The 15,843-nt window shown below is 36.4% G+C and overlaps 1 protein-coding gene across 2 annotated transcripts in view; it reads right to left on the bottom strand.

Annotated features, from left to right (window-relative positions):
* Positions 1-4,759: 4,759 nt before the first annotated feature.
* LOC136252220 (ubiquitin carboxyl-terminal hydrolase 4-like) overlaps positions 4,760-15,843 on the bottom strand; it is a 59,088-nt gene continuing 48,004 nt past the window's right edge. For both annotated transcript variants that reach the window (XM_066044614.1, XM_066044615.1), the window contains exons 23-28: positions 14,057-14,129; positions 13,919-13,949; positions 13,707-13,795; positions 12,460-12,570; positions 5,830-5,916; positions 4,760-5,011 (exon numbers count right to left, since the gene is read on the bottom strand). In XM_066044614.1, coding sequence (XP_065900686.1) covers positions 4,958-5,011; positions 5,830-5,916; positions 12,460-12,570; positions 13,707-13,795; positions 13,919-13,949; positions 14,057-14,129 — 445 coding nt within the window. In that variant the 3' untranslated portion in view covers positions 4,760-4,957. The remainder of the gene's footprint in view (positions 5,012-5,829; positions 5,917-12,459; positions 12,571-13,706; positions 13,796-13,918; positions 13,950-14,056; positions 14,130-15,843) is intronic.

Raw genomic sequence — 15,843 nt, 5'->3', positions numbered from 1 at the left:
AACCTGATCAATCTGCTTACTTTGACTGCTGGAGGCATGGTGCAAAAATTAAAGACCTTTTCCTGATTTATTTTTACATGCAGTAATACGTAGGTAACACACGAAGCCACTGACATGCTATCCACAAACTGCCACTTTTGTGCACTGCAATTGGAAAGAGAAAAGGGATGCAAAGGTGGAAGGTTTCTGATGTCTTCAGGCAAGCGTAACTTGCTAACAGCTAAGGCTATAGGCTTGATTTTTTCACTGTTTGATTTTGCTTCAGCCCGACAGATGCCTGTTGGCATATCGTAGTGAATGCATCATGGACTTGCCTTTGGCCTCCTTTGTGTCCCATTTCTTTTTACTAACAGCCTAAAGTGTCAATTCACCACAAAATTTGCTATCAACAGATGACTCACTAAAATTGGTATATAATGTTTTATTGAATCCAGGCTAAGTCACTATTCTACTGAATCTATTAACTTCAGGATCATAATAAATCTACCATACTTTTGGTAAATAAAAATTATTGAAAATATTTTTTTTGCACTTAAACCCCTGACTGACCACAGTCGCAAGGCTAGAGGCCAAACAAAGCAGCATACGGTCATCTTTATGCCGCATAATAACAAACTACACACACTCTCACATGTGCGAATGCACACACACATAATACACAATTCACGCACATAAACACATAGCCACTATTAGCAAGCACACAGATTTCAGGGCCAGTGAAAACTATAAATGACAGGTCAGGCTACGTAATGACTGTAGTCATGGTTACCACTATTGTGGAGTGTGTAGAGAACAAAATGTTTTGGCCTGTGACCACCACTCAACCATCAACACTTAATTAAATGCCAAAATAGCACAAGTCTAGCTTCCCACACATCATTATGGAACACAGCATGTTTGATAGGTTAACTGTGTCACTGTAGTGCACCACAACATGTAGTTCCAAAAATATTCAACTTGCCCACCCACACACTTTTTCTAAATGCAATTAGATATATTCTACAAGGGTTATTATACTTTTACATTATGTCATGCTTGTTAGTGTACCATAATGTACTACTTAGCACTGTTTTTACTTGTCTATGATGTTGCAACATGCATATTTATAAACAGTGATATTCGATAAATTTCATTGCCAAACCATATTTTGACTTTAAATGATCACAAAACAAAAACTAAAAAGATATTCAAAAAATTCTTTTACAGGAACTGAAGAACATTACACTCATAAGAATATACTGAATTTTTAGGAGTATTGCATAGCACTAGTATATTTTAAAGGAAACACTCTAATAGAATGCACAATAATTGTTGATAATCATTGTATTCAAACAAAAACAAAAAAAGTTTTACAGGAATTGTTCCCCATCCAGTGTGGATTTAAACCATACCAAAATTGCTTTGTTATAGCAAATGTAAAAGGAAATTCACTTTAAAGAAAACCTATTAAATTCATAAATGGTGCATATTTGTTTGTTGCTGTGGTAACTGTGATCTTCGACTGTTTATTTTTTGCCCAATGTTGGCAATGTATCACTGTTGTGTAACATGGTTACCATTCAGCACATTATCAGTTATAGGCCTGCGCCGATTATGCCAGCTTAATTTGGGGCATAATAGGTAGCCAAAAGCATTGAGCATAATGCCAGCATAATGGGCACTGCATTGGTTATCAGAGAGGCTGAAACTCTGTTTATTTTGTGTGATGCAGAATGGGATAGTGTGCAAACATGGTAAAAATCAGATTTATAGCTATGTTGTGAAGAAAAGATTAGCTAAAGATCGATATACTCTAATAGAACAGTTACCGCATGTTGAAATATCCTAATAGAACGTTCACAGATGTATTAGATACTCCAATAGAGCAGTCAAGGCACAATTTTATATGAGCATATTATTTGGAGCATAATGGGACACAGCTTGGCATAATTAGAGTATCCACTCTTGAACCATTGACTGTACAGAATAAATTTCTGGAAAAAGGTTACCCTAGAAAAAAATTGTCCCTTGTGGAAGAGATTAATGTATGGCTTACCTGAAAAGCAACTTTCTTTCTTATTGCATGCCGGTTGTGACACCTTACCAACACCTATGGATCTGGCTCGCTGGAATATAATCACTGGTCCAGTTTGTACCCTTTGTCACTGTACTCAACCAACAACTAACCATATTTTAACTGGTTGTTCCATTGCACTTGATCAAGGCAGATACACTTGGCGTCATGACTCTGTGCTGCAGGTTCTTGTTCGCAACTTTAAGAAAGATTTACCACCATGTTATGAGATTTATGCAGATCTTCCTGGCCACCAGGCAAGTGTTAGTCCCCCAAGTACTATTCCACCTCATATTACATCTACCTTGAGCAGACCTGATCTTGTGGTAGTTTCCACAGATTCCATCACATTATTAGAACTCTCTGTAGTTACTAATACTGAACATCACCTTTTAGCTGCAAGGAACCGTAAAGAAGATCGCCATGGTTCATTACTGACTGACCTTCAACAGGCTGGATTTTCAGTTAATCTTGTGACAATTGAGGTTGGCTGTTTGGGCCATTTCATGCCACAGACTGTCTCTAAACTAAGCGATGTATGCCATCTACCAAAGAATACTATTCATTGTATTCTTCAGCAAGCAGCTCGTGTTGCAATCTCCTGTTCATACAGGATCTTTAATTCCTGTGCTTCCACTACTTGGGATGTAGTTGATCTGTTTACCTGTTGAGAAGCCATGTATAATTGTTTAGTTTTGTATGTAGTTTTTTTTTGGTCTTGCCAGGTCTCCATACTTTTTAGTAATAACTTGGTAACCCTGAGACTGGACTCCTGACCCTTTGTTCATGTAATTGTTAATTATTATCACTGTGAAAAAGGTGGGATATAATATGGTATTTCCAGTGGCTTATTGAATACAAATAAGCCTTAATATAAATCCTGTATTATACTCATCTTATACTTTAGTATAATGCATACTATACTATTGCATGTATGGTTTCAGTTTAATTACCACAATACTTGAAGTAGCTTATATCTGATATAATGCCCACACTATACCATCACATATATGGTTTCAGTATGTTTAACACATTAACTAAAGCCTTGTGTGGGACTGTTAGTATAATACAGGTTATACCAAGCTTTTTTGTATTCAATAAGCCACTGGAAATACCATCTTATATCCCTCTTTTTTCACAGTGTATGACGTTTATCTCTCTAATAGTGGAAATTTTGGAGCATTGCTCAAAAATATAATATATATATATATATATATATATATTATATAATAGGCAATTTCAAAAGCATAATAGGCTCAGGGGCCTAGCTATAGGGGTGTTACATATATTATTTCAATTTTTGGGAAGAACATGGCTTTAGGGACCCGCCGATTATGCTCATAATTTTACCTATTATGCTATGCTGCACTGCTCAAAAATTCACCTATTATGCTTAAATTAATGCTCAATATTTACCTATTATGTTCAATGTTCATGCCTTAGTTCATATGCTTTGCTACTAGTTTAACACTGTATAGAAAGAAAAAAAATGAGTGGCTGGAACACAAATAATAAATTCTTGCTGTATGCCTGCATGTAAGAGAAAAGATCGATATACTCTAATAGAACAGTCAGTTTGATGATTGTTCTATTAGAGTCACTGACTGCTCTATTAGAGTATATCGATCTTATTTTGCAATTGTCATTTTTCCAGCAAGAATTTACACTATCGTACAAATATTTAACCTATTATTCTGGCATTATGCTCAATGCTTTTTAGGTACCTATTATGCTCAAAATTATGCCAGCATAATCGGCGGGTCCCTACATGGCTTGCTAGTTGGTGCACTGTACGTATCTAATTAGTAGCTATAGTTCGAACTTTTCAACCGGCCACATTCAAATGTTCATTCATTCAAACGAACCTTTTAGTTTGTTTGGGTCTTAACACACACACCCTTATAAGTTTTGATTTAACAGTACTGATGTTATATTGCTGCTAGTGTCCCTGGATTAACTAATCTTCATATGCATCGATCACTGCAATAGTTGCAATTTGTGTTCTTACCAAACAGGTTTAGATCTGCTTTACAACTTCTGCTATATAGGGGCTAACACAGATCAAGAAAACTCTAAATGTAACACAGGCTCGATGTTATATACTTTAAGAAAGCTTTCAATTTAGCAAGCTATTATAACTAAGTTGTGATCACTTGGAATCAGGGGCAACCTTTGCAACCAGTTTAGAGCTAATACTTTTAAATGTTCCACAACTAGGAAGCATTTAATTGTTTCTGTTTGCTGTGTTCAGTAAGTGACTTACCATCCTACTTACATACTTTCTTTCAGCATGCATAATATGGTCTCAACCAAACCCTAAACTGGAGCACTGTTCATTTAAATGTATGCATATTAAAATTTCTTCATATTCACTTTGGAAAAGATTTTGGCTCTTCTCACAATTTTACTACACCAGGTAAATCGATTGTCTATCTAAAAAAACTGACTCTATGAAAGACCTAGGAGCCTATGGATCATCGTCTGACAAATTCTCCATGCACTATGACAGAATTACTCCATCCAAAGAACCTTCTCTACTCATTCTATCAATGTAAAAAACAATTACACATCGTATATACATTAGTTCAACCTAAACTCACTTATTGTAGCGAACTATGGAGCTTTTACCACTTAAAAAGACATCAGAAAGAGTGCACTCATCCTACAAGGCCATCTCCATCTATTCCCTCTTTATACCACTACAAATCAAGTGATTTATTACTTTTTATAAAGGTAAAGATCACATTTTAAGCACACCAGCAATAATTACATTAATTAAAATGATAACACAAATCACAAGTGACTGTATGTGACAATGTAATTTGTGCATATACTGGATAAGTTATAGTGCGCAGTCATTAATTCTATTCCTACAGTTCTGGTATGCATATATTGGGTCGGTCATTAACTGTCCATTTCATTGTTGTTATTAAATACATCATCAGTCGCTGAACTGTTCTGTAAACAAAGAATACACCATAATATTGATTTAATAATTGTACTGTTATGCTGCAAGGGGGTTAGTTACTTTGGCAATGAAAGTTACACATACTAGAGTTGCACGCACTATAGAGTTCGAAGCATACAACTGATGTGGATGCTATTCTGCAGGGTGATGCCTGCCCACAGAAAATAAGATTTTAAATGGTCTGAGATAGCAGTTAAGACTGCTTCTACTGTATTGTTAAATAGTAGATACTTAACAGTTTTTAAAAAGACATGAATGTGACTGTTCTATTAGAGTAGTCAAGGGATGCCACTGTTGGTCCTTAATGTCTGTGCGCTAGACATGACAAAGACAAGTGGATTTGTTACAGAGTTTTGTTTTGTTACTACTAGAATATACACTTACTCTATTGGAATGTACAGATTTTAAATAAGTCACTTCTCAAATTCAAACAATTGAGGGTCTGGTTTATCAAGGGCCTACCATACCTTACTGCAAGGTTATCCTGCAAACTCTTTGACAAATTTCTAGCTGTTGCCTAAATAAACCTTGGACAGATATTTACGATCTCACTACAGTCCTGAAAGATGACTACTGAAAGATTAAGTAACAGGGAGTCATCAACTAGTGCACTAGGGAGAAAGATTCCACTCATCAGACTTAGCTCAATGCATTTAAAAGAGAAGGGATCAAATAGGTACATACATCATTATGTGAAAATACTGCATGCATAAATTACTATTGTACAAAAATTTGGATAAGATTGTCATGAAGGATATTAATGCAATAGACTGGCTGATACACAATGGCAACAATTAATTGTGATTACATTTTCACCCATGGGGTTGACTTCTGCAGCAATTACAGCAGCTCCAGCACCATCGTTGCTATCATTAAAAACCGAGGAGCTTGTTTTCTGTGAACAGCATATGTGGCAGTAACAAGCAAACAATAAAACAATGTTATGTTCAATCACAATAAATTAATCTAAGCATAGGTTAGGTACCTAGACCATGGCTTTAGAAACCGAGTGAAGCGAGGTTTCTAAAACCAAGGGTGATCTCAACTAGTGGATAAATGGATTGAATGTGGGTTCGGTATAACATTGATATGGGTGATTTTCCAAAATTCGGTCACATATAAGAAAGCAACTACACAATGGATATGCTTCCTTAGGGAGGCATTGCAGATCAGTGATCATTAGTGAGGTGTGCTGTACGTTGACTCCCTCAACTGGAGATATGCCTACCTTTTCTAGACTGTTAAAAACCTGCTAGGAGGTTTCTAACAAGTCTGCTGGGAGATTTCTTAGTAATATTAGAAACCTTATCAAGTTTGAAAGATCAAAGGCTTTTATGCATACCATTTTTATGGTTTCATGAATACAGTGGGTCAGCGTTTTAGTAAACCCTAAAATAAATGCATAAATTGATCGATTGATTGATGATTTATGTACCCTCTGACAATCGGCAACTACTGCTCGCTTTGTTCTTCCTTGCCAGAGCAGCACACAAAACACAAATACACACATACATAGCTAGCTAGCAAGTACAAAACTTACCACAAAAAGAACCAAAAACCATAGGCACTGATACAAAAAAAAACACTTAAACTTTAGAAAGATGATCAAACAAAGTTAATGAACGATGAAAACAATTATATGGTAACAAAAAAGAACGATGGTCATTAATAGCAGCAAGAAAACTTTCATTGTTACGAAATAAAACCATTCCACCATTGTGAGGTCTTGTATTGGAAATGTCTTTGAAAATATTAGATGGCACCTAGGCAGATAAGCAAGAAAAGGCATGTTCTAGTATCATGGTGGTGATGCCTACCAAAAATAACAAGTAGCTGTAGTGATATAAATGAACTGGCGATGCATCAGACATGGAGAATAATAAACACTCCAATGGAAGCCACCAAAGATGCTGGTAGTGCTCTGAGACATGATCATACTTATGTGTATATTCCTACAAAGATGCACTATCCTATTTATCATCCTCTTGAGTCTTTGTAATGATTGAGTATGTAATGAAATACCCCATACAGGAAGAGAGTAATTAAGATGAGAGGGGACGAGTGATTCTGCAGTACCTTGGAACCAAGAACATTCCATTGACAGCAAATGACATACAAGTAATAAGACTTCTCTTGCAGACTTGTGAGACATAGTGGTCCCTTGTGATCAAACACTAGTAACAACCTCCTATACAACATTATTCACCATAATAGGAGGATAAGAAGGTCTCTGGATGCCCTGAACCACACAAAAAGAGCACTAGTATAGGTCTAGACTGCTGAATAATATCCAAGCAGTCATACACAGGCTTATAAGGAAATGGAGTCCCTTTACTTAATTACAGAAGACGTGTAATGCCTGTGACTGAAGATTGAGATACTGTATAGAGTATTCAAGAATACTGTACCTGTATATTCCAATAAGACAGTCACTCAGGTACAGCTAAAAGAACTAGCAATTATACCTTTATTATGCTTCTGGGCAGTGCTCAACACATCAGCCTATTATGTTCAACATTATACTTTCAAAACCATGACTATGTTTGAGAGCTGACTGTTTCTTTAGAGTATAACAGCATTTCTTGACTGCTGTATTTTAATATCTTAATCTATTTCATGAAACGGCAATAACCAATCAAGAAACAGCACACTTAAATATTACATGGAGCAATTATGTGTAGTGTGTGTTCATGTTTTGTTGCATTTGTAGTACACGCAATGTGCATTTCAATAAAAATGTTGAAATCATCCTACAATTGGTGCAAGTCCAATCTATTATTTTTAACATGCAAAGTCACCACTAAAAAGGTAGCGAAGTTACAAACTATCATCATGAATTTTAAGTTTCACACCCTTTGTTGATATTCAAATTTTTTTCTCCATGCACTGTCTTCCAAATTTATCAAATCTTTCGGCTTTCGATTTGTATGTCGTTGTACAAAATATTGTTTCTGTTGGACATTAATAAACATGAGGCAATGTATAAGTGATCGTTTATCGTCACTGCATGTATTATTGGTTCCTGCACATTTCTCAGCATCATTTATCGGCATTTCAGCTACATTTGGGCTTGCTGATCCTAGCAAGCATGGATGGTCACTCTGGTATCCATAGCCATGATACCAAGAAATCTAAAATTATAAATAATTTCTATATTTGGGTGCAATTACAGTGCACTTGTATAATAAAGACTTTAATCACAAAGTGTAAATTAAAATTACAGCAGAAAAAGCGAGTTTTCAATATGCAAAGTTAATGCAAAGTTAATGCACATGATTAGTAAGCAAATGTACAAGCTAGGTAGATAATACTGAACTGTTACACGGCACAGAATGGACAAACATGTTGTTTGTCACTTTGTAATGCAGTTTTCATCTGTACATATCTTATGAGCTCATTCTCCTCCATTTTCAAGTATCATCTTAGTAGGATGAATTATACTCACAACAGACTGCCATAAATGTTTCCCACAACTCCTTTGGTTCTTTAGAGGTTGAAGGTTACACATCATTGAACTCTTGATATGTTTACTCTGACACGTTTTTATCTCTGTGCCATCAACATTCAGAGACTTGGTGTTCCTCTGCATGTTGCCATTCTATCGTGTTTTTTAGCAGCAGGAATGACATGAATTGGACAAAAGAGGGTGGGGTGGGGATGATTTCTGCGACAAAAGAGACTTAGGATAAGCACAAGATGGGCTGATGTAAGGTGGCATTAACACATGCAGCAACAGTGTCATAGTGACTTGCTTTTGTTACCTGATGAATGATAACACATCTTTTGACAATGTGTGGCAGTCTGTGATACAAAGCATTGCCTATACAGTAGCAGTTTCCAGCAAATGTATATGGGGCCTGACTTTCTATCAGGTTGTACTTCTCCTTACACACCTTCAACACAGTAAAATATTGTTCAGTGGGACGTCTGCTGTTCATTAAATTATTAAATATCTGAGAAATACAATCTCCTTTCCATAATGACAATTCTGGACAGCCTCTTACAAACCATTTGTTGGTTTTCTTATCCGTTTTAAAAGATTTCCTCCTGTACTGCAACTATCCATCTTTTATGTGATGTAAACTCACTTAGCTCAGTGTGCAAAATAACATCCAAACACCAGACAATTTCCGGTCAATTACACCAGTTGTCAGTAGTGCTGTACACCAGTGTCCAATTAACCGGTTATTGCCCACCCACTTGGTAAACCATAAATTACCCCTGCTGACAAGTGTTAACATCATAACATAACCTCAAAGAATGTGTAAATATGTGATTGTAATAACTGTTATTGCTAGACAGGATGTTGATGGTCACTTTGGTAACACCCTAAACTTTCCAGCAGGCTTGTTGACTCGCGTTATGTCTGCCAATATACAAACAAACCAATTAACCGGGTAGTTGGAAAAGGCGGGTACGGTCGGATGCGGACACGGACACAGACATTTTCAAAAAGGACTTTTACATTTATATAACAGTTATTTTTCATACCTAACGCTGTTTTTACAGCAGTCTTCGCCTCCAGACCCAGGCGTCGATCTTTTCATAGCGCTTATCCATTTATAAGCGCACGTGCGAAGGATAGACTAGCACTCTAAAGACCATTACAGTGTTGTATACGTGCTCTAGAAATCTAATTCAGAGTCACAGAGATTAATCTAGCATGTCCCAACTTAATCTCGTAGGCCAGGTCCTTGAAATCCTCAACACTCGGTATAAGCGCCTGCGCCTTATACTAAAAGGTGTAAGATTGTGGATTTGGCCTGCTAAGCTAAGTTGCATGGGGGATACAAGGTAATCTCTACAACTATATAACTCTGTATTAGACTTTAGAACATGTATACAACACCATTATGGTCTTTGGCATGCTGTGGAGTTCTGGTCTAGTCCTTCGCACGTGCGCTTATAAATGGATAAGCGCTATGAAAGGATCGACGCCTGGGTCTCGAAGCGAAGACTGCTGTAAAAACAGCATTAGGTATGAAAAATAACTGTTACATAAATGTAAAAGTGCTTTTTGAAAATGTCCGCGTCCGTGTCCGCGTCCAACCGTATCCGCCTTTTCCAACTACCCCAATTAACCGGTTATTGCCAATTATTGGTAGGCAATTAACCGGTGACAAAAATTTTGTAGGTGTACAGCACTAGTTGTCAGGCCATAATTGAATTTGTCTGGAAATAGTGTCCTTTAAAAGTGTGGCAGAGTTTATATAGGAGGGAGGCCAGACATGATGGTATTGACATGTAATTAAGTTATTTATTTTTGGTCTGTAGTAAAATGTATTTATAACCTGATTGCCATTAGTACTTTTACTTGTGGTAATCATGATCACCTGTACTACCAGTTTATTTTTTAGTTAGAATGAACAGTATATTAGTGCATCTCTTATGTTCATACATTGTACAAGTATAAGAAAAAAATTTGGAATTTTAAATTAGATTAGGGACAGTGTATAATGCTGCAATAAAAAGTACTGAAACAAGCTGGATCGGAGTAGTATGCAATGTCCAAATACTGTAAAACAATAAGAAGTGAATATCCCTACTGTGCTACACTCAATGCACAGTAGGGATATTCACTTCTTATTGTTTTACAGTATTTGGACATTACGTACTACTCTGATCCAGCTTGTTTCAGTACTTATTATTGCAGCATTATACATTGTCCCTGATCTAATTTAAAATTCCAAATTTTTTTTCTTATACTGGTTTGTGAAGTTTTTTTGTAAGCTCATGACCACTAAATATCTCCTGAGTTACTCACAACACTATTATACTAGATTATGACTCATACAATAACAACTGATCAGTGGGCGTGGCTCTACATAAGCCTGCAGACAATAATGGACGTGAATTCGTGCATACCTACGGACTGATGAATGGGCGTGGCTACCATATGTCTACAGACTGTAATTTACGTAAGTGGGCGTGGATTCGTACATACCTACACAGACGTGGCTACCATATGTCTACAGACTGTAATTTATGTACTTGGGCGTGGCTCACGAAAGAAGTAGAGCTATGCTATGACGTGTAGTAACACATCCACATTTAATTTAGCACGTGGGGTCAGACCCGAATAATCTGTAAAGCAGGACCTGGATGACCCGACTCGTTTGTTACTAAATAAACTATATTTGTGACCGAATTTGACAAAACAAGGCTTCCACACACATCCAATTTTCTGACTTAAACCAACTGTAACTTGAATACTTAGTAAGCCATTGATCTAAAATTTTCACACAATTCTTCCATAGCATTGTACAATTCCAGGTCAAAATTGAAACTAATGCTATGCTCCTACAGTGAGTTATGGTGATTCGAAGTCATAAAAGTGGATGTGTGTGGAAGCCTTGTTTTGTCAAATTCAGTCACATTTATTGTAGTTCGCTGTGAGTTGCTCTCTCTGATCGATATCAACAGCGAGTCACGTATGCGTGTGTTTTTGGTGCAACCGGCGACCACGTGTATTCGAATAGTTTGATGCAATATACACTGGTATGGAAGCTGTACTGTAGTTTATTAACATTCAGCGGTAGAACCTTGACTGATGGCCATGATAAAAGGTAAGACAATAGCGCAAGCATTGTATGCTTATCAATATACCAAAGGTTTTTTCTTAAGCGAACTAGAAACGTTTTTACGAAAAAATTAGGGCTGTAGCTGTAGCCACTTTTCCACTACGCTTGACTGAAGACGTCAGGCAGGCAGGCAGGCAGTAGAAAATTCTGTTGAATAATTTTTTTTCTAAATTCTGTAGCAACTTGATGGAAATGTTTCGGGTTGATCTGAAGACACTTTTGGGCTTGGTTTTACCCAACCAATACTGTCATGTCGTTGTGAGGAAAAATCGAGGCAGGTTTTTGGGTTATATTATATCACAGATTGCCCCCACACCTTCGATGTCCCTAATATACAGTACTATCGTACTGTATGATTAGGGATAGAGGCAGCATAAGCAAAGTTTGAATATAAAAGCAAGTAGAAAGCATTGACAATGTTTCCTTCTGCTTGGACATTGCCTATATACAAACAGATAGAGGTACGTAGACATAAATACCAAACATATTTAGTGGCTTAACATACACTGTGAAGGTTAAATTCAAGCGATTCAGCACAAGAGGTTGGACACGAGGCGAATCAGGTGATTGCTAACTTAGGAAACTGCTGTAAAATCCCAGATATCATGCTGTCGATAATTCATACATTTTTGTTGATAATTGCTGTATGCTGATAATTGGTAACTTACACTACTAAAGTCCATGAAACATACCATTATTTCTTTAAACACGAATAACTAATCAACAGTTATGCCACTGGTGTTATGTAACAAAGCTTCACAGAAAGCGTGTATCAATATTTCAAGTTTACATATACACAGCACCAAAAATGGTTTCTGACTTTTGCTTATATTTGAAGGCATACAACAAACACACACCTCTTTCTTGTCAGGCTTATCCTGGGAAGGTTCTCTGTGTGTCATCCTTCTTGGTAGCACTGGTTGGCCTTCAATATGTCTCTCGTAGAACAACACATACGCAGCAGATGTCTGCAAGCAACAGAGTTTCAGTTAACAAGTTTTGATTACAAACATGCAAAATCAATCCAAAACTTCTTAACAGAACTTATTTTGGTAAAACTAAATGTTCAGTAAACAAAATCAGAGGCAAACTAGGAACAGTTTGAACCTTTCAGGTAGAATTGAGAACTTCATAGTTGTGACTTCTGGATAAAGGCTACATTTGGAATCAAATGGTTAGGCACACTATGATACTTTATAATATAAATATATCTTCTTTGGCTAATATCATGACCCTATTACTATTAAGACACTGAATATTTTCACTTAAGGTTACGGGATACTGAGCAACTGTCAAACAAAAATTTTATTACGTAATTAAGGCGGGCTTGGTGTTGTTGTGTTGTGTATCAGCTGGTAACAGGCTTAAATTGTTGGGAGAATCATAGCGTGCTGACTGGACAGGTAAAAGGTACAAAAAAACACACGTAACAGTATAAGATAACATAGAAACAACACACTTAGCAACTGGCACACCTGTAAGCGCATGTGTAGTTTTGCTGACTAATGGCAATATTTTCCTGAACCAAAAATCAGGACTGTCAAACTAGTTGTTAACATTTTGTATAAACAGACTACTAGTTTGGCTTCTTGTCTAGGTCCTGACGGAGCCATTTGTTAGAAATAATGTTTCTTGTGCTTGTGATATCAATTTAAAAATTAATTTTGTGAGCACAGTGTCTTGCTTTAGGCCATATTGTAGTCATATTTCAGCAACTATACACATTATTCACAATCCTCTTGTCAGTCCCTCACAAGTGATGTTCTTCAAACCTTAGAATTGTTAGTAAGTTCTCATGGTTCTTCATTAGTCTGATTTTTGGTTCATAGTTTTCACTAATTGGCATGGGGACAACTCATGTTTCCATAACAACATTTGAATTCCATGTCGATTAATGAGAAGTTAAGAATGCATAAATATTTGATAACAATGCATTAAGAAAAATCAAACCCCTAATCATGAAAAATGATTGATAGTGTACATGTGGGGTTCACAGTATCCCGTAACCTTAAGCACAACAGACACACATTGCAGCAGTACAATATATAGTAGACACCCATATCTCTTAGGTTCTAATTAAAGAGCAATACTACAACATACTAACCACAACATGGCGCTCATCAATTTCACTGACTTTGCTATCATCAAAATGATACCACTTGCCATTCATAGGGTTTTTGGCATACGCAGTGTCTGAAAGCATCGATACTTAATGTAGTTGAAACAGCACAACTGCACAATAGCATCATTATATAATAAGTCTGCACACGCTTTACATATACCATATACACAGAACTACAGCACTACAAAACTTACAGTGTCCTCCAGCCATACCACCATGGTGATTCTAAAAAAGCAACACAGTAAGTATTAAACATAATGTATAAACACAATGACATGATTACATGTGCATACACATCACATTTACATTACATACCACAAAAAGTCACTTACTGTTACAGCATAGAGGTCATAAATTGGTTTAGGTTCATCAGGATTAATCAGCTCATTGGACAGGTCTAGTTCACTATGTGTGAAAAACACAGGACTGATAACAATAACAGTTAGCCACAGTGTCCTAAGGATACTTGAGGCTGAAGTGCAGTAGGAGTATTACAAAGATCTGGTTGTTAAATTACTGAGTTCTGTAGGTGACTACATAACTTAATAAGCCTCTAACCACACTGGTAACAGTACTAGAATACCTAAGTTAATCTCAATATTCTTTATCATTTGGGAATAGAGCCACTCTAATAGAGGACATTATCATACTCCAATTGAGCAGCCATTTCTAAACTGAGTGATAATACTAATTCATTCTTCCCTAGATCAATAAGACTGTGGAATTCACTCCCACCTGACCTAATCCAACAATAATCATTACAAATTTTGAAGTACCAACTGAAATTATTATTACTTTCCCCTACCAATAAGTAATCCCATAATCAATTATATTGTAAAACATTTTGTATGCATGTTTCATATGTGCGTTAATCCTCAAACTGAGGCTGCATATTTTTGGAAATAAAATAAAATATACGACAGACCATTTTCACGTAAGGACTAAAGAATGTGGTGGTTAATAATTATGATTGCTCAACATCTGGTGTCCTTCTGTTACCTAAAAGCCACGCATACTGTGCTACCTCTGACACAGAAACAGTCCGCACTGTCATATTTGGAAGCATTACTCTGGAATAATACCATGATGTACTGTGATGTATACAGACTTAATATTACTGGATCAAGTTGTGATTTTTATAAAAAATGTTGCTATATTATATTGGTTTACAAGCTTGCATAAAAGCAAAAGATGAGTATGTACAGTATAATGGCACAACTTCAGCTGTCCAAATTTCGAACTACAACTCCTCTGTAACTGAAAATAAGCATGAACGCTCTTTATTAACTGCTCCAAAAGATGATAGTTATGGCCATTGTGACTGAACACTGCATGCGCGTCTTCTAAGAAAGATAACACTAGTGTTACAATAATTGTTACACTAATATCTCACCTTCCTTGGATAAAGCCACCACTGCTATATTTGGAAGTATCACATCCGGTTACTAGGTTACTAGTAATAAATGTCTTCAAATCCGGTTACTAGCTGGACTCCCCACCTTTGGGGGCTGAAGCCCCCCCCTTCATATTTAGGCTTTACTTGATCAATATGCTGAGTATTGTAATGAAATTTTGTCTTAGCATAATTATATGATCACTAATAATACGAATACTCATAAACCCACCTTATAAACATCTTTCCAAGGTATTATCAGTGGATTTATGCTAAAGTTTATGTAACAAGGACCATTAGAGGTGTACAAGATCGAGATACTCTAATAGAGCAGTCAGCTAACTACTCTAATAGAACATTCACTGGAAACATGTAGTTGGTTCTGTTATGGAATTTTTCCAAATCTGCCAGCACCTATACATACAATGAAGTGCATTGGTCTGTTTAAAGGGCTTCTTTCATCTACTTGTGTAGTTAATATGTATGACAATACTTAATTCAAGTACACAATTTCCATTGAAAATGCTCTCAGATTCAATCTTGTATTGTTCAAATTTCAAAATTTTCCACTTTCAACATTCTTAATAATTCTAACATGCACCTATTCAGTATTGTGCAATTGTGAGAGGGGTGCATCATGTACTTGGTTGTCTGTACCTACCAAACTTTTCCATTAGCAAAATGCTTTAGATTATAGTGTTGTATACGTGCTCTAGAAATCTAATT

This window comes from Dysidea avara, chromosome 4 (genome assembly GCF_963678975.1).
Source record: "Dysidea avara chromosome 4, odDysAvar1.4, whole genome shotgun sequence".
NCBI classification, from domain to species: domain Eukaryota; kingdom Metazoa; phylum Porifera; class Demospongiae; order Dictyoceratida; family Dysideidae; genus Dysidea; species Dysidea avara.
Note: the sequence above shows the minus strand (reverse complement) of the source record. Positions and strands in the feature narration are given on the sequence as shown.